The sequence below is a fragment of the Neofelis nebulosa genome, chromosome 8, assembly GCF_028018385.1.
Source record: "Neofelis nebulosa isolate mNeoNeb1 chromosome 8, mNeoNeb1.pri, whole genome shotgun sequence".
Lineage (NCBI taxonomy): Eukaryota > Metazoa > Chordata > Mammalia > Carnivora > Felidae > Neofelis > Neofelis nebulosa.
Genome location: NC_080789.1, coordinates 305,184 through 323,369, shown reverse-complemented (window position 1 = coordinate 323,369; position 18,186 = coordinate 305,184). Strand labels below are relative to the sequence as shown.

At 57.9% G+C, this 18,186-nt stretch overlaps 1 protein-coding gene across 5 annotated transcripts in view; it reads left to right on the top strand.

Moving 5' to 3' along the window:
* The window catches only part of SHANK3 (SH3 and multiple ankyrin repeat domains 3), a 52,485-nt gene that overhangs the window by 24,955 nt on the left and 9,344 nt on the right, over positions 1-18,186 (top strand). For 4 of the 5 annotated variants that reach the window (XM_058740861.1, XM_058740860.1, XM_058740864.1 and 1 more), the window contains exons 17-22: positions 70-202; positions 1,164-1,244; positions 5,259-5,282; positions 8,877-9,007; positions 9,633-9,717; positions 14,776-17,032. In XM_058740861.1, coding sequence (XP_058596844.1) covers positions 70-202; positions 1,164-1,244; positions 5,259-5,282; positions 8,877-9,007; positions 9,633-9,717; positions 14,776-17,032 — 2,711 coding nt within the window. The remainder of the gene's footprint in view (positions 1-69; positions 203-1,163; positions 1,245-5,258; positions 5,283-8,876; positions 9,008-9,632; positions 9,718-14,775; positions 17,033-18,186) is intronic. The other variant, XM_058740862.1, reaches the window with a different exon arrangement.

The window sequence follows — 18,186 nt, the reverse complement described above, 5'->3', positions numbered from 1 at the left end:
GGGTGCTGACCTCTGAGCCCCAAGGAGGACACACTTGGAACACCCCCACCACCCACCTGTCTGTCCCAGGTGAACGGGGTGAACGTGGTGAAGGTCGGGCACAAGCAGGTGGTGGCTCTGATCCGCCAGGGCGGGAACCGCCTCGTCATGAAGGTGGTGTCTGTGACGAGGAAGCCAGAAGAAGACGGGGCTCGGCGCAGAGGTGAGGGGCCGGGCTTCAGGCCTCTGTGCTCAGACCTTCCCCTCTGGCTCCTGACCTGAGACCTTTGACCCCAGGCTCACTTTCCTCTCCCCACGCCCTGACCCCAGACTGTGGAGGTCAGATGCCTAAACCTAGGTGAAATACCCACGTTCGTGGCCTGGGTGGCTTCCCAATCCCTGATGTTAGCCCACCAACCCTGGCCCCCAGCCTCTGACCTCTGACCCCTGACCCCAGGGTGCCCCTCCTCAGATCCCCACCCCCTCCTTCCCGGCGTCCCCCCAGCCCCTGGCGTGGAAGAGCCCTCCTCCCGACACTGCCAGCAGCTGCCTGGAGGCCGGGGTTGCCATAGCAACTGTGAGGTTGACGCTGCCGCCGCTTTATTGTCGGAGGGAAGGGGGAGGCGGCACCTGAGGGAAGAGGAAAAGCGTCTTCTCCCCGCGACGTCGCGGCACAGCCTGGGCCCAGGAGGCTTTGCCAGCTTGGGCCGGCCCAGCCCAGATCCTGGCTCTGCTGCCCACACCCTGGTCCCCCGAGGGGCAGCGGCCTCCAGGGCCTGGGGTGGGGGGGCCCTGGAGCAGCAGGAGCCCAGCCTGCCGGGAGACCCCTCCCAGCCCCCACCTCATGGCTCTGGTGCCCCCTTGCTCAGCCCTCGGAGTCTACAGGGTGGGCATTCAGGTGGGAGCTGGCCAGCACCGTGACCCCCATTGGGGCCCTTGACCACCTACCTCCTGAGGCCCCAACTACCCCGGCCCCGCTGGGCCCTCAGCAACCCCCTGAGCTCCCAGCGCCATGAAGAAGTTTGCATCCAGCCGCAGCCTGAACAAGATCCTGGCGCAGTGCGACTCATCCTCACGGGAGTACGAGGAGATCCAGGCGGTGGAGCGCAAGTGGCACCTGCACCTGGCCACGCCGCGCTGCCTGCTGCTGGACAGGAGGTCCAAGGCCTCCCTCTTCTTTGCAGCCCCGCCGCCCCCCAAGAGGGCTCCCAGCACCACGCTGACCCTGCGCTCCAAGTCCATGACGGCTGAACTTGAGGAACTTGGTGAGCAGTCGGGGGTGGACAGCAGGCAGACAGTCCAGGGTGGGAGGCCAGGCAGAGTGAGCTGGGGCCAAGGCCAGGTAGAGACAGGGGAGTGGAAGGACAGACGGACGGATGTATGAATAGGTCAAAGATAAATGGGTGGGTGCTGGAGTGGTGGGGAGGGGTACAACACATGGATGGCATGAGGGCTGGATATAGACAGTGGGCCAACCGGGACTGATAGGGTGCAGGGCCTGGCCTCCCAGTGTGTTTGCATGCATGTGCACCTGCTGCCTCTGGCTCCGTGTACTTCCAGTCTGACTTCTCTCCTCCATTTCATCCAGGTGAGGGAAGAGCAGAAGTTAGGGGACCTAGGCTCTGCCGTGGCTCTGCTGACACTAGCTCTCTGATCTTTGTGCTTATTTTGCCCTCCTAACACCTGTTCGCTCATCAGTTAAGCATGGGTTACAGCAAGCTGCTGACCTCATAGGGCTGTGTGAACATCACTAGTATGATGGTGGGACAGGCCCTCATAAGCTGCAAGAGGCAGATAAGAGTATGTCAGGGCTTTGGTATGGCATGTTGTGAGCACGATCCTGGGATGACCCCCAATAGCTTCGTTGTAGGGCATGTCTTGGAATATGTGACTGTTAATAGCCTCAGCATAGACGTGTCCAGATATACATGACTGTGTCCTGACATATGTGGCAGTTAATAATGGGCATATCCCAATATACGTGACCCAGTTCTAGTCCCCGACTTTTCTATGGCTCTAGCCATAGAAGGAATGCTGACTCTGGTCCTAGGCTGAGTTCTGAGATAGTCCTGTCCACAGGAAAGGCCCTGATCCTGGTTCTAGACTGATCCCCAACCTCGGCTTCAGGCTTTGTTCATTCCCAGCTATAGAAGGAACACTTACCTGTCTCTGAAAATGGTTCCCGATCTTACAAATAGAGTGACCCCTGACCTTGTCCTGGCCACAGGTTGAGCTACCCCCTCCTTTCAGGCAGAGACTCTTGACTGCAGTGTCATTTAGTGTGGACTTCAGCCACCAAGATAGGTCAGGCTGACATGGTCATACTTTTCTTCACCATAAATATTCTGAAGAAAGTAAAAGCCAAAAGGATATAGCCAACTCAAGACAAAGGAAATTTCCCAGATCTCAAGAATGAAAAGAGAAGTCAGTTAAGTGAGAGGAAGCTGATGATGCTTCCATAGTCCATGAGGGTTTGGGACAGTGTTATAGACCCTAATGGCAGGAGCTAGGGTTCTGTTGCTCCCACAAAGCCAAGAGATGAGGCTGTGGACCCATGAGAAGTGGGAAAACTAGAAGCAAGCCCAGGAACCAGCATTAGCATCAGAAGAACTAGAAATCAAAGAATATGAAAGAGGCAAAATAAGGTGTTTAAATACAAAGTTTAAGGAAACCAACAGAACTCATAAGGAACAGGACAGTACAAAAAAAAAAACCAAAACCAAAACCAAAACCAAAAACAAAAAACCCAAAAACCAAAAACCAAAAGATGAATGAACAGATTTTAAAAGATCCCTAAAGAACTGTTATGGAAACAAAAGGTATAGTCACTGAGATTAAAAAATCCATGACTGGGATAAACAGTGTACTAGATTCAGCTGAAGAAAGAAACAGTGAATTAGAAGATAATTCTGAGGAAATTATCCCAAGTGCAGCACAGAAAGATAGGGATATGGAAAATATCCCTAGAGATAAGAGATAATGGAGGACAAATGAGAAAATCCCAGTCTAATGAGAGTCCCAGAGGGAAAGATTAAAATGGGGAAGAGGCAATATTTAAAGAGTACATGGCTAAGAATATTCAGAAATTGAATAAGGACATGAAATTCCATTTTGAAGAAGTATAAACCCCAAGCAAGGAAATAACAAATCTGCATCTAGAGCTGTCATAGTGAAACTTCACAACACCATAGACAAGAAAAATCTTAAATACCAGAGAAAGGAGCTGGATGACATAGAAAGGAACAATGGTTAGACTGACAGCAGACTTCTCATCAGCAATAGTAGATGCTAGAAGACAATGGAACAATAACTAAAGTCTTGAATTAAAATGCCTTTCCACCTAGAATTCTGTCCCCAACTAAACCCACTCATTGAAGAGTGAGGCAGAGAAGCTGGCAGACTTCTGGCCCCAGGGTCACAAAGGTCCAAGACTAGTTATGGGGGAGCTGATCTGTCATACTGATTGAGAATGGAAACTGATTGACAAACCAGTACCCGTAGGCACCTGGGTCCGGCTAGACTCCAGAGCAAGGCTTTGGTGGGTGGGTCCCAGGAGTCTCCTTCCAGAGGCTGTCACATAGCCATGATGAGCTGCATGTTCAGAAGGGACCCTCCTAGTTCTGCATGAAGAGGTGCATAGGCAGCCTGAGATCTGTAATCCAGGGGCCAGGGGACTGAGCTCTGTGGAAACAGAAGAATTGCCTTCTGCTTTATGGGATGCTTCTGTCTAAAGAAGCTCCTTCCTCTCTGCTGTGATCCGGGGCCCTCCTGCTGCTGTGTGACAGGGTCGTTCCGTACACCCTTGTCTTTCAGAGGTGTTCTCTCTTGCTGCCTCAGGTCAGCATTGTTTCCACCATTTTTTTTCCTGAGCAGAGTCTGGGGGAGGACAAAGGGACAGCTTAGCACAGAGCCTCCATGCACACTGCTGAGTGAGGGCGGGCTCACAGCTTATGTTGAAGCTGGACCTAGACTCTATGTAGCTCCATTCAGAGAGGGAGAAGCTACTCCTGCCTCCAGAGGACAGCTGTCGGGGGAAACCAGACTGCTTGCTTACTTTCTGTAGGTTTGAGGAAGCCAGGCCAGCATCAGGGTTTCCCTGGGTACCTAAGGGGTCATCCCATGATCCAGTGTTTGTGCGTTTATAAGATAGAAATAAGACCTGTAGGCTCATTGGCAGCATAAACATGTCAGTTCTCTGTCACACTGTTAAGAACTGATAGGACCTGTTAGGATGCTGTGGTCTATTGCAAAGACGGCCTGAACACCTGGGAAGAAAGGAAAGTGTGAGGCCGCAGAAAAAGCAGGTGGCAAGGGTGGAGACTCACGCCCAGATGGCTCCTTGCTCCTTGGTGGGTGTGGGGGAGAAGCAAGGTCATGCAGGAGGGAGAGGAGGTAAAGAGCATACTGTGGGGGATGGGAGTGGCAGTGTCCAGAAAATGAAGGCCCGGGGTGACTGGCGGAAATGGGGTTGAGAGGAAGAGGTTGGGGTAGGAGCCCTCCTCCTAAAGCAGGTGGTGGGAGGAGACGGAAGGGTGGGGCACTCCCAGTGCCCTTCAGCATGGTCAGTGGTCACCACATGTCCGTCTGCCTGAGCCAGTAATGAGCCGGCTGCACAGAGCAGTGGAGACTCAGGCCAGGGAGGGCCTTGGTGGGTCTAAACGTCTCCTATTTCTCTGCCTTCCTGTGAGAAAATCTGGGGCTTTTGGGTCCCTCTTTCTTTTGTGATGGGAATGTTAGAGCAGGTGCCGTGCTTGAGTGTGATACCTGATTAGCCGTGGTCTGCCAAACACATTGACCTGCTCTTTGATGCTGTACGGAATACTCAAGGGTGACCACTGCAACTGTTAGTGGCCTCTGAACTTTTTTTGGGGGCGGGGGGTTGCCTTTTTTCTGAACAAACATTTGATTGAACTGAGTATGATTAAGTTGTGCGTGGACATCTCCACACGTGTGTGCATGCCTGTGTGTGCATAAGTGCAATTATGCATATGTGTGAGTGGAGGTGCATGGATGTGTATGTGCGTGTGCATGTGCATGTGTATGCATACACACAAGCATGTATACCTGCTCGTGGTTGTTTCCACCTTGAGTTTCAAGCTGGGTGCCAACTTGGCATTTGGGCACATTTGCCACTTGGGGTCTGACAGGGAGGGTTAGGCCAGGGTTGTACGGGATCTGGGAGGTCCCGGTTGTTGGAAGGGGTGGGAGTTGGAAGGGGGCCCAGATGCCGATGGATGAAGCCTGCCTCTTACCCCTGTGCTCTGTTTCTTGATTGCAAGCCTCCATTCGGAGAAGGAAAGGGGGTGAGTCATCTGCTGTGTCCCCATGCCCCCAGCTTTGTTTGACCCTGTCCAGGGAAGTGCTGATGTGTGAAGAGGCTCCATGTCAAGTCAGGGTGCTCTGGAAGCCTGGGCTGTACCTTCCTGTCGGCCTTCTCCCTGGGGATCTGGTGGGGGTGCAGTAGAGACAGCTGGGGAAGGATGGATGGGGGGGTCCAGGGGTGTGGCTCTGTGGGGGTGTGACAGTGAGGCACAGCCATGGGCTTTGGGGGCTCAGGTGAGTGTGGGAGCAGCCTAGTGAGGCAGAGCTGGGAAAGCCTCCCGGTGGAGGCCACACCATTTGCCATGTTCTGGAGCTGGGTAGGGGGAAGGTTCAGAGGGCTCAGCTGTGGGTCTCCTCAGGGAGCATGGTAACTGGGCCAGTGTGGGCAAGAGTGTTGGGTGCTCAGCTCTGGCCCATTTGCTTCTTTCTGCCTGTTTTCTGGGGGCTCCTTGTGCCTGGTGTGTGGGTCCCATTTCTGTGCTGATCTGTTGTGGGGTCTAGTCCGGTGCTGACAGTCCCTTCAGAACAGGAGTCTAGGCCCCACAGCATTGGGGAGGGAGCTTGGAGCTCCTCTGCCCAACATAGCCCAGGCTGTTGACTTCACCACCCCCTGCTCCTCCCATCAGGCCTCACCTGTTTGTTTGAGGCTCCTTCCTGTATGTTCTGTGTGTCCAGCCTGGCTGCAAAGAATGTAGCTTCCATGGTGGGGGGGACAGAGTCTGAGGTCCAGCATCTGGTGAGATCTCAGGGCCTGGCCTCTGCCAGCCTTCTCCATCTCTCAAGTGGACGGGAGACTCTTTCTGCTGAATAGGAGTCAGAGCCAGAGGGAAGCCTGAGGTGGCTTTGTGGCCCCAGGGATGTGTGTTTGCCCATTTGTCCGTGTGCCTGGGGCCCACCCATCCCTCACTCTGGGATCCACAGGGCCTTCCCTGTGCTGGGGGCACACCAACACCATCTGTCTGGGCCCAGGCTCTCCAGCATGGCCTGTGGTCTGGCCCTCAGAGCTCTCCTGTTGACCCTTGCCCTAGTCTCAGGTGAAGTGCTTTCCTTGGTGTCTTTTCAGGTATTAAAACTGGGTGTCCCCTAGGGACACCTTTCTTCACTCTATGAGGCAGACGCAAGCTATTTCTGGAATATTTTGGTTCTGTCCTAAGATCATTAGTGGAGCTCCCAGGGTGCTATGCTGTGGCCTGGGCACTTCTTCCAGCTGTAGGGGAGGTGACGGGTGATTCCTCGCCCCTGGGGCCCATCATACCTGCTTGGGTTCTGGCTGTTTAAACAGCTGCACATCGAGCTGTGTCGCCAGCACACGTGGAATCTTGATAACCAGTGTATGTGAGGCTGATGGGAATGTGCGGTTCCCGGTGCCCCAGACCTGGTTCCCAGAGGGCTTCCTTTTCTTTTTTGAGTATGTAAAAGAATTTAAGAATATATTTTCTAATAATGGGGATTGGTGTGACCCTCACCAGCTGGTAGTTCGGAGAATTCTCGGTTCTTTCTCTTTTGGAAATAATTCTTGCCTGGCCCCAGCACCATCACCTTACCTCCCACAGCATTTGCTTTGCTAACTTCATGTGCACTCTGCTTTTGGTCTCTGGGATGAGTTCTTCTGGAGCTAGAGATGCAGCTTCTAAGTCCGCAGCTCGGGTGAGCACATGCTCACTTTTTACTTCACTCATGTCTTTATGTCTGAGGTTTCTGGAAAATGTGGTTGTTAAGTCTGACCCCTAACTTATTGAATCTATGATCTGGAGCACTCGGATCTCTCAGAAATTCAGTTTCTTTTTGGGTAAAATGAGGGCGGTATCAGTATCTTCTTCGTGTGGTTGTGAGGAATGAGAGGAGAAGGCTCATCACAAGCTCTTTTAACTGAAAATCACCAAGGACTGAACGCAGGGTGGTGATGGTGGCTTCAGCTTCCAAAGGGGAATTATTTGCTTCATTACAAAAACAAAGAAGAAGATCCCTCTAACGAGCCCTTCCTGGTGTGCACCTGGGCCCAGGTACCAGTGGCGCTGGGAGCTACACCCAGGACCGGTAAGCTAGTCTGTAGATGGAGCATGTTCTGGTGAGTTGTCACATCTGCTGAACTCCTGTGTTACTCAGGGCCCAGGCTGGACACTCAGGGCATGCAGGGGATGGTACTGGCTCTCTCCTCCTGAGAGCTCACGAGCTCTCTGGGGAGAGAAGGCGCACCGTGTGTGTTCAGTGCTTCCCCTGAGCCAGGCAGGGCAGCACTTCTCGTGTGTGGACACTGACGGTAGGTACAGACAGTAGACACTGAAGCAGCCACCATTTTAGGGTTGTTTTATCAGATAAGGAAACTGAGTCACAGAGAGGTTAAGTCAGGACAGAGGTGGTACGCGATGTGGGTCTGGTCCGGGTTGGGTGCCGGCCAGCTCTGACTTCTTTCTCCGTGGCAGTTGCCGAGTGGGTTGCAGAGGCAGAGCCAGGAGGTGCTGGTGGGAGGTGTTGGGGCTGACTGTGTCCTCTGACAACAGGCACTTGGAGAGCGAAAGCCCGGGCGTGACCAGACACATGGCCCTCTAGGGTGGCATGGGCCCTGAGGGCTTGGGGATTCAGACCCTGAGTGACGAGTGGGGTGAGGTCAGTGTGGCAGCCATGTGGGCACGGGAGCTGCCCCCAACTCCTGCTGCAGCCCACATCCGGCCCTGAGTGGACCACAGCTGCCAGTTCTCAGACACATGCGTTGAACACAATTTCCAAGTCATGTTGATAATCAAAAACACCACTTTAAAAAGTACTAAACAGCTTTAATAAAACAAGCAAACAAAGCTTTTCTTTATGATGGATTTGAAAAGAACGCTGCCTGAGGCCTCCTGGTGCCTTTCTCCCTTCTAGGGCCTTGTTCACACATCAGCTCCCCACCCCTCCCACCCCCCATCTTCCTTACCCTCCTCTCAGGGGGCCCGTGGAAGCCCCTTCAGCATCATCAGCACCTCCCACCCAGGGTGGGGCTGCTTTTCCAGGAATGGAGGTTCTTTGGCCTGCTCATCTGCCTGGAGCCATATTTTTAGGTCCCTAGCCTGGGACTGTGAGTTCTGTTTTCAGGCAGTGTCCCCTGTTCATTCATTCGTAGCTTATTCACACCTTCCATGGGCACCTGCTGCACACCAGGGTCTGTCCTAGGGCTGAGGTCCACCAGAGGCAGCTTAGCTTTTGGTGCAGCAGCTACAGACAGATGAGTAGTGCCAGGTGTTGAGGACAAAAGGGACAGGGCCAAGGGCAACAAACTCAGGAAGACTTGAAACTCCAAACAGTGCTGTCCCTGTCCTGGTCCTCTCCCGAATGGTCAGTCAGGCTTTTCCTGGAGTGGGGTCCGAAGGGTGACCTGGACCACCCTTGGAGGACAGAGCGGCCAGGCGGGAGTGGGACTCAGATGGGATGCATGTTACTCGGCTTCTGGCCCCCGGTCTCAGGTCTGGAAGAAGGGACATCAGGCGGGCAGGGCCCAGTGGCTCCGTTAACATCAGGAGGACTCAGCATGGGGTGCACGAGGATGGAGCAGGTTCAGGGTCCGGGTGGTTGAGATGGTGCCTCCCTTGGCTGTGCAGAGAAGCTGGATGAGATCCTGGCAGCCGCCACGGAGCCCACGCTGAGGCCAGACATCGCGGACGCTGACTCCAGAGCTGCCACTGTCAAACAGCGGCCCACGAGTCGGAGGATCACACCTGCTGAGATCAGTGTAAGCCACCCCAGCAGCTGGGGGGGGGGGGGCATGGGGAGGGGAGAAGGCAGGGAGGGGCGCAGGGGTCAGAGCTCCACGTCCCCTACTGTGCGTTTGTGCATTTTTCTGGGGTGGGAGTCCGCCATTTGGACCCTCCTCTCCAGGGGTGAGGGTGAAGGACCCCATGGCTTCTCCTCACACACGTGGGGAAATCTTGTCCTCCCAGAATGGCCACAGTTTAACAAATGCTGAGTGCTCACTCTTGGCCCTGGGTCCCAGTGCCTCCTGCATAGCCACACCCAGGACCACCTAAAGCACCCCAGCCCTGTTGAGGGTACAATGCAGTGTCTCTGCACCCCGCCCCCCGACTCCTCTCACTTGGCATCTTCTGGGCTACTCCCCCAGCCTTGTCCATGTCAACCCTACCCAATACTCTATGCCCAGGCCCCCACTGGCTATGCCCCTGCTCTCTGGAGTCTCTATGCCTGGGTCTGAGTCTTGGGTCAGGCCCCACTGGTGCCAGCACCATTGTGATTAGTGTGTGGGGTGTTTGATCTCAGGCTTAGAAGGATGGCCGGGGCTGGATGGAGAACTGGGACCCCCAGTGCCCTAGAGCTTCCTTCTAACCCCCCAACTCCAACAGTCTTTATTTGAGCGCCAGGGCCTTCCAGGCCCAGAGAAGCTGCCCGGCTCCCTGCGGAAGGGGATTCCACGGACCAAGTCTGTAGGTACGGCTGGGCTGGGGGTTGCATGGGGCTGGGGTGGATGTGGGGCTGGAGGACCCTGTCTCTTCCAACCCTCCAATTGGGGTTTTAAGGTTTCCTCTGAGAACCCCATCTCCCTGGTCATAGCCCAGGAATCTCATTTGTTTGTGGACATATGTGGGATCCGTCCTTTCCCCAAATCCACAGAAACTGCCAAAAGAGACCCTTGAGGCTTCCTCACTCCATCCACCACTTCCTGTCCATTGTGCCCCCATCCCTGCTCTGGTCCACTATTGCCCCCCCATCCGCTCCTCCCCGTCCAGTCTGCGCCCCCGACATTCCTCCCCGTCCAGTCTGTGCCCCTCCATCCGCTCCTCCCTGTCCAGTCTGCGCCCCCCACACTCCTCCCCGTCCAGTCTGCGCCCCCCCATCTGCTCCTCCCCCTCTAGTCTGCGACCCCCGACACTCCTCCCTGTCCAGTCTGTGCCTCGCCATCCACTCCTCCCCGTCCAGTCTGCGCCCCCATCCGCTCCTCCCCGTCCAGTCTGCGCCCCCCACATTCCTTCCTGTCCAGTCTGCATCCCTCCGTCCGCTCCTCCCCGTCCAGTCTGCGCCCCCCGACACTCCTCCCCATCCAGTCTGTGCCCCGCCATCCACTCCTCCCCGTCCAGTCTGCGCCCCCCCATCCACTCCTCCCCGTCCAGTCTGCGCCCCCCCCATATTCCTCCCCGTCCAGTCTGCGTCCCTCCATCCGCTCCTCCCCATCCAGTCTGTGCCCCCCACACTCTTCCCCGTCCAGTCTGCGCCCCCCCATCTGCTCCTCCCCGTCCAGTCTGTGCCCCCCACACTCCTCCCCATCCAGTCTGTGCCCCCCACACTCTTCCCCGTCCAGTCTGCGCCCCCCCATATGCTCCTCCCCGTCCAGTCTGTGCCCCCCACACTCCTCCCCGTCCAGTCTGCGTCCCTCCATCTGCTCCTCCCCGTCCAGTCTGCGCCCCCCCATCCGCTCCTCCCCCTCTAGTCTGTGCCCCGCCATCCACTCCTCCCCGTCCAGTCTGAGCCCCCCCATCCACTCCTCCCCGTCCAGTCTGCGCCCCCCCCCCATATTCCTCCCCGTCCAGTCTGCGTCCCTCCATCCGCTCCTCCCCATCCAGTCTGTGCCCCCTACACTCTTCCCTGTCCAGTCTGCGCCCCCCCACACTCCTCCCCGTCCAGTCTGCGCCCCTCCATCTGCTCCTCCCCGTCCAGTCTGTGCCCCCCACACTCTTCCCCGTCCAGTCTGCGCCCCCCCATCTGCTCCTCCCCGTCCAGTCTGTGCCCCCCACACTCCTCCCTGTCCAGTCTGCGCCCCCCCCCACTCCTCCCCGTCCAGTCTGTGCCCCTCCATCCGCTCCTCCCCGTCCAGTCTGTGCCCCCCACACTCCTCCCTGTCCAGTCTGTGCCCCCCACACTCCTCCCTGTCCAGTCTGCGCCCCCCACACTCCTCCCCGTCCAGTCTGTGCCCCTCCATCCGCTCCTCCCCGTCCAGTCTGTGCCCCCCACACTCCTCCCCGTCCAGTCTGTGCCCTCCCCACACTCCCCCCCGTCCAGTCTGCGCCCCCCCCACTCCTCCCCGTCCAGTCTGCGTCCCTCCATCTGCTCCACCCCGTCCAGTCTGCGCCCCCCACACTCCTCCCTGTCCAGCCTGCGCCCCCCACCAGGTATTGCTCTGTATCTCTCTTTTCCTTCACAGCCAGTCTTCTCCAGAAGTCACTTGCAGTTGCTGTCTCTGTCCTCACCTGCTCCTCAGCTTGGGGCAGTGTAGCTCTGTCCACACCTAAAACTGACTTTGCTGCCACCAGGGTCACCAGTGGTTTGCAGGGCATTCCTTCCAGCAGACACATGACCAGCCCTTCTCTTGTTGACCTCAACTGGCATTTGATTTTTCTGCTCACCTCCCCAGAGCTTTAGGACATTTCCTGGTTCTTTCCTCTGTTCTCAGGCTGTACCTGTTCAGGACAAGATGTAAACCTAAAAAAAACCTCCACACCCAATGTGGGTCCTCTCAAGGCTGTGTCCTTAGCCTCTGTGCCTTCTGTACCTGTCTCTTTGGGGCCTCATCATGCCTCACACTCGCTGTCACGCCTCTCATGTAGCCATCTCTCTCGACCCCAGACTGGGGCATCTCACAAGCTCCACTCACTGCCCTTCCTTCTAGACATGTAGTCCCCCCTCACCTGCCCACTTCTCCATCCATTCCTTCACAGACCTGCCCACTTGTCCATCCATCTGTCTGCATACACTGCAGCCCCCCCATCATCTGTTCATCATCAGAGTAAACACCACAGTGTTTACGCACACTGGTTCATTTCATACTTACAGTAACCCTGTTGAGGTAATACTATTAGTACCTCTGTATTACAGGTAAGGAAACTAAGGTGAAGAGGTAAAGTGACTTGCCCAAGGTCTTACCTTGTCTTCTGGTAAGACATCATGCCAGCCATCTGCCCAGACCTGCCCAAAGGGGGCTTTCTGCAGAGCAGAGACCATCCCATATCCCTCCAGTTCACCCGTGGTGGGCTCTTCATTGCCTTGGGGCCTTGGGGACCAGTCTCAGCCTTCTCCTACTTCATCTGGGGGCATTTGTCTCCATTTCCTTCTTACCCGGGTGTACCAACACTCGCTATTCTGCACCTGGCCTCAGTCTGCCTAGATGGCCTGTCGCTCAGCCCAGCCCAGTCCTAGGACTGACCACCACAGGTCCAGATCTCAGTGCCTTCCCTGCAGGATGTGAGCCTCTTGGTGGGTATTCCTCCTGGACCCTCCTGTGCTCGTTCTGTGAGTGAGTGAGAGGGGTTCATCTTCAGGCTCCTTGCCCTGGCCTGCTGCCCACCACCAACGTGAGTGTTGGTCAAGGTGTCAGATTCCCAGAGTCCCCCACCCACCCTTGTCCTGGGCACATGATTCAGTCCTGGAAACCTCAGGGTCCTGGTCCATAAACTTGAGTCCCATCTAGTACTTGCCTCCAAGTCTACGATGTGGCTCACCCAGTGGGCTGTACTCAGAGGCTGAGTATAGGCCTCAACCACTGATACTGTTCCTAGATGCAGGTCCTGAATCTTGAGGCTGGAACACAGTGTTTGAGAAATGTTTGCTACTCTTCATTGGACAGAGGTCCCCACCCCACCTTGGGTGGTATCAGAACAGATTCCCCACTTCATCCCAGGCAAGTGACTTACCTTCACCCTAAGTTAGAATTTGGCATGCCAAATCTCCTGCGTCTTCTAGGAGCACAAGCTTTTCCCCATGTAGTTTGTCTCATAAGATAAGTTGTGCAGCGGGGAGGAGGCCCCAAAAGAACCTGGCACAAATCCTGTGTCCAGCCATGGGGGTGGGAGGCAGACCTAAAAATGATGATGATGATGATGATGATGATGATGATGATGATGATGATCTCGGCCTCCTTCCTGGGATGCTTCTAGGTGCTCAGCCCCATGCTGTAGGCTTTAAATGGCTCCAGCTGTGGCAGCCCCACAACAGGGGCCGGCATTTCTCTTGAGATTAGGAAACTGACCTGCTAAGAGATTAAGTAATGTCAGACAGTAACTTCCAATGCTAGAATTCAAGCCACACGAAAACCCACCTTTGCTGCACCCGGGGTGAAGAGCTGTCATGCAGGACAAGATGCAGATCGTGCAGTGCGGGAGGCCTGGGGAGACCCCCTTGGCTAAAGGAGGAGGTGGCTGGGAACAGGCAATCTGCATTGCAGTGAGTTCATAAAAATGCGAGCAAGTACAGAGTGAAGCCAAGTGTAGATTCCTAAGGCACTCCACCAGAGACCTGTGCATATCAACATGGAGGAAACATTCACCCACTGTCCTCCGGTTGGGCCGTCGAACACTTGCAGCCTAACTGAACGTGCGTACGGTACAAGTGTCCATGTTGTGCCCACAAGGACACTTGGGAGATCTTGCCAGGCTCTAGCCAGGCAGCAGGACAATGAGGGCCCTGAGCATCCCAGTCCTGCTCTCGCACAGACCCTAACTCGGGCAGCAGAGCGGGTTTCATTTTAAGCCTGTGTTGCCCATGAGAGAATTGAGATTCAGGGGGGCCCAGGGCCTGGCCTGGGGTCACACAGACCATAGGGAGTACAACTGACACATGGGTCAGGTGCTTAGTCTACAATTCCACTTTAGCTCTTCCTCCTTCCCTTCCACCCTCCCTCACTGAAGTTCAGCCATTGAGGTTATAGCAGTGACCGGGCAGTGTGTCCGGTCCAGTCCACTTGGGTCTCTGGGATGGAGCCTCTCAGGGCTTGTCTTTTCACAAACACCTTCTCACCTGGGCGCCAGCCTTCTTTCTGCCAGATGCATGGCTCAGCTGGCCACAGTCCTGCTGCCCCTCTGACTACAGTCCGTGCATCACTCCTGCTCTGGGAGAGTGTCCCCCTAATTACTGACCATCTCTCTTCTTCCCGTCTCTGGTTGCCACCAGGGAACTCCCGGTGACACCTGCTTGTTCCATTGCTGCAATGTGGCCTCGCTCAGTCTTGGATGGAAGCCATGCACCAGCCGCCCCTACCTCTTCTGTGCAGTTGTCTTCACCACTCCGCGTGGGGGGATGTGTAGGGGCTGCCCCGATTCTCCCTGGGTGTCTTCTTTGGGCCCTCTCAGTGTGATGGGGCTTGGGCAGGTCTTGGCCCAAACCCAAGACTTTGGGTCCTTTCACAGTCTGTTGGTGGGGCCCTCCTCTGCCTTATATCTGAAAGAATACCTCTCCCCAAGTCTTTCCAAGAGCCCCCTCCCCCCAACTCAACACTGGGCTTGGGGTGCAGAGCTGGCATCCAGGGAGGAGCCCAGACTAGGGGCCTCGCTCAGATCTCCTGCTCTGGGCTGCCTTGTCCCCTTTTCTCTCAGACCCCAGCCTCCGTGCCCTTCCTGACCCCGTCCTCCCCCACTGGGTATCACTTCCCGCCAATTTCTAAGGGGGTGGCTTCGCAGTCCTTGCATCTGGGGCCATGGCTGCCCTCAGGTCGAGTCAGGGCAGGGCTGGCCCCTGCACAGGGCCGGCGCCAGGGTCTCACCAGGGCCCTTCTGTCCGCAGGGGAGGATGAAAAGCTGGCGTCCCTGCTGGAGGGGCGCTTTCCGCGCAGCACGTCCATGCAAGATACGGTGCGTGAGGGCCGTGGCATCCCGCCCCCGCCGCAGACCGCACCGCCGCCCCCACCCGCTCCCTACTACTTCGACTCCGGGCCGCCCCCCGCCTTCTCACCGCCACCCCCTCCAGGCCGCGCCTACGACACAGTGCGCTCCAGCTTCAAGCCCGGCCTGGAGGCGCGCCTGGGCGCTGGGGCCGCGGGCCTGTACGATTCTGGCGCGCCCCTGGGTCCGCTGCCCTACCCAGAGCGGCAGAAGCGTGCGCGCTCCATGATCATCCTTCAGGACTCGGCGCCGGAGGCGGGCGACACCCCCCGGCCTCCTCCGGCAGCCACCCCACCGGAGCGTCCAAAGCGGCGGCCGCGGCCACCCGGCCCCGACAGTCCCTACGCCAACCTGGGCGCTTTCAGCGCCAGCATCTTCGCGCCGTCCAAGCCTCAGCGCCGCAAGAGCCCGCTGGTGAAACAGCTGCAGGTGGAAGACGCTCAGGAGCGCGCAGCCCTGGCAGTGGGCAGCCCCGGCCCGGGTGGCGGCAGCTTCGCCCGGGAGCCCTCCCCGACGCACCGTGGGCCTCGGCCAAGCGGCCTTGACTACGGCCCCGGGGAAAGCCCCGGCCTCGCGTTCGGGGGCCCAGGCCCGGGCAAGGACCGGCGGCTGGAGGAGCGGCGCCGCTCAACCGTGTTCCTGTCGGTGGGAGCCATCGAGGGCAGCACACCTAGCACAGACCTGCCCTCCCTGCAGCCCTCCCGCTCCATCGATGAGCGCCTGCTGGGGGCTGGCGCCGCCACCACCACCGGCCGAGACCTGCTCCTGCCCTCCCCCGTCTCTGCTCTGAAGCCATTGGTCAGCGGCCCGAGCCTTGGGCCTTCAGGCTCCACCTTCATCCACCCACTCACCGGCAAACCCCTGGACCCCAGCTCGCCCCTGGCCCTCGCCCTGGCCGCTCGAGAACGTGCTCTGGCCTCCCAGGCACCCTCCCGGTCCCCCACGCCTGTGCACAGCCCTGACGCTGACCGCCCTGGGCCTCTGTTCGTGGATGTGCAGGCCCGCGACTCTGAGCGAGGGGCGCTGGCCTCCCCAGCCTTCTCCCCAAGAAGCCCCGCCTGGGTTCCTGTGCCTGCTCGGAGGGAGCCGGAGAAAGCACCCCGGGAGGAGCGCAAGTCGCCAGATGATAAGAAGTCCATGATCCTCAGTGTCCTGGACACATCCCTGCAGCGGCCGGCCGGCCTCATCGTCGTGCACGCCACCAGCAATGGGCAGGAGCCCAGCGGGCTGGGGGCTGAAGAGGAGCGCCCGGGCACCCCGGAGCTGGCCCCCGCCCCCGCACAGTCAGCAGTGGTGGCAGAGCCCCTGGCGAGCCCCCGGGCTCAGCCCCCTGGCAGCACGGCTCCGACAGACCCCGGGCCGGGCCAGGGCAGCTCCGAGGAGGAGCCAGAGCTGGTGTTCGCTGTGAACTTGCCGCCCGCCCAGCTGTCCTCCAGCGATGAGGAGACCAGGGAGGAGCTAGCCCGCATTGGGCTGGTGCCGCCTCCCGAAGAGTTTGCCAACGGGGTCCTGCTGGCCACCCCACTTCCTGGCCCAGGTCCCTCACCCACCGTGGTGCCAGGCCCGGCCTCAGGGAAGCCGAGCAGCGAGCCGCCTCCTGCCCCTGAGTCTGCAGCTGACTCAGGGGTGGAGGAGGCTGACACACGCAGCTCCAGCGACCCCCACCTGGAGACCACAAGCACTATCTCCACGGTGTCCAGCATGTCCACCCTGAGCTCGGAGAGTGGGGAGCTCACTGACACCCACACCTCCTTCGCCGATGGACACACTTTTCTACTCGAGAAGCCACCAGTGCCTCCCAAGCCCAAGCTCAAGTCCCCGCTGGGGAAGGGGCCGGTGACCTTCAGGGACCCGCTGCTGAAGCAGTCCTCGGACAGTGAGCTCATGGCCCAGCAGCATGCCGCCTCTGCCGGGCTGGCCTCCGCTGCCGGACCTGCTCGCCCTCGCTACCTCTTCCAGAGAAGGTCCAAGCTGTGGGGGGACCCCGTGGAGAGCCGGGGACTCCCAGGGCCTGAAGATGACAAACCAACTGTGATCAGTGAGCTCAGCTCTCGCCTGCAGCAGCTCAACAAAGACACACGCTCCTTGGGGGAAGAGCCGGTTGGTGGCCTGGGCGGCCTGCTGGACCCTGCCAAGAAGTCGCCCATCGCGGCAGCTCGGTGAGCAGGGCAGTGTGGGGAGGGTCCTGTCCCGTGTCCATGGCCCCCCCCCCCCCCAACCCTGTGTTTTTCCTCTTGTCTGTCCACCATCGGAGGTTTCCTCCGTTCCCCTCCCCAGTCCATTCTATCCCACCCCTTACCTGTCCGTGGCATGCCTCTCTGTCCACTTGTGTCCTTTGTCTGCCCTTGCTTTGTCTGTGTGAGACAAGTCTCATTCAGGGATCCGAAATCTTGGGGCCGCTGTTCTCTCCATCCTGTTGGTGCTAGGAGTGGGGGCTGGGCACCCATCAGGGACCCAGCGGGGCCGAGCACCTCCACAGCCCTCCTGGAGACGCCCTGCCTTGGGGGGTTCTTGTGGGCTCTCACTCTTTTGCTCCCAACCAAAGCTGCCTCTCCTGTTACGGGTTGTTCTGTGCTCCATCCTGGAGTTGCAATCCGCTCCCCTCCCCCCACTGTTCAGCTTCGCTGTGAGCCTGTGGGCCCCCAACCCCATCCTCCCTGTGGCCACATGGCTGGTGCCACCTTTCCTGTAGCTGCCTCCTGCCTTGCTTCCTTTTGAGGCTTAGAGTACACAGACTCCTTTTCCTTTTGGGACGCACCAGCAGCTCCCTGTGTTCTGCCCCAGAAAAATTTGTCTCTCTGCTCTGCCTCAGAGCCCCTTAAACACAGACTGCAGTGCATTTTCAAAGTGCATTAAGAAGCCATTCTTAGGGGGAAGTCACAGCATCCCTCCATACTCCATCTGCCCTCTCGCCTTCTCCGTACCTTCCCTGTTCCTCTGTCTGTCTGCTCGTCCCACCTCTTGCCCAGGGTGGGGACTTGAAGGGGCCACGTTGTGCCCTGGAAATGGGGGTGGGGGTTGCTGAGCAAGGGGCTGGGGTGCTGCTCTGCTAGAGCTGCCAGAGCCCCTGGGCTGGTCCCTTGGATATTTCCTTGAGGACCCCATTCCCAAGGCTTTGCTCCTGAAGGGATCCCCCTTGGGCCTGTGGGCTCCATGGATGTTGGTGGGAGAGCTGGTTCCTGCCCACTGGTGCTGGTCTGAGGCAGCGCTGGTAACCCCCTGGCTGGCCCTTGTCTGCCCTTTTCAAGCTGCCTTTGCCTTCTGTACCCCTTTAGGCCCTCCTCCCTCTTCTGGCTTTGTCGGGGGTGGGGTG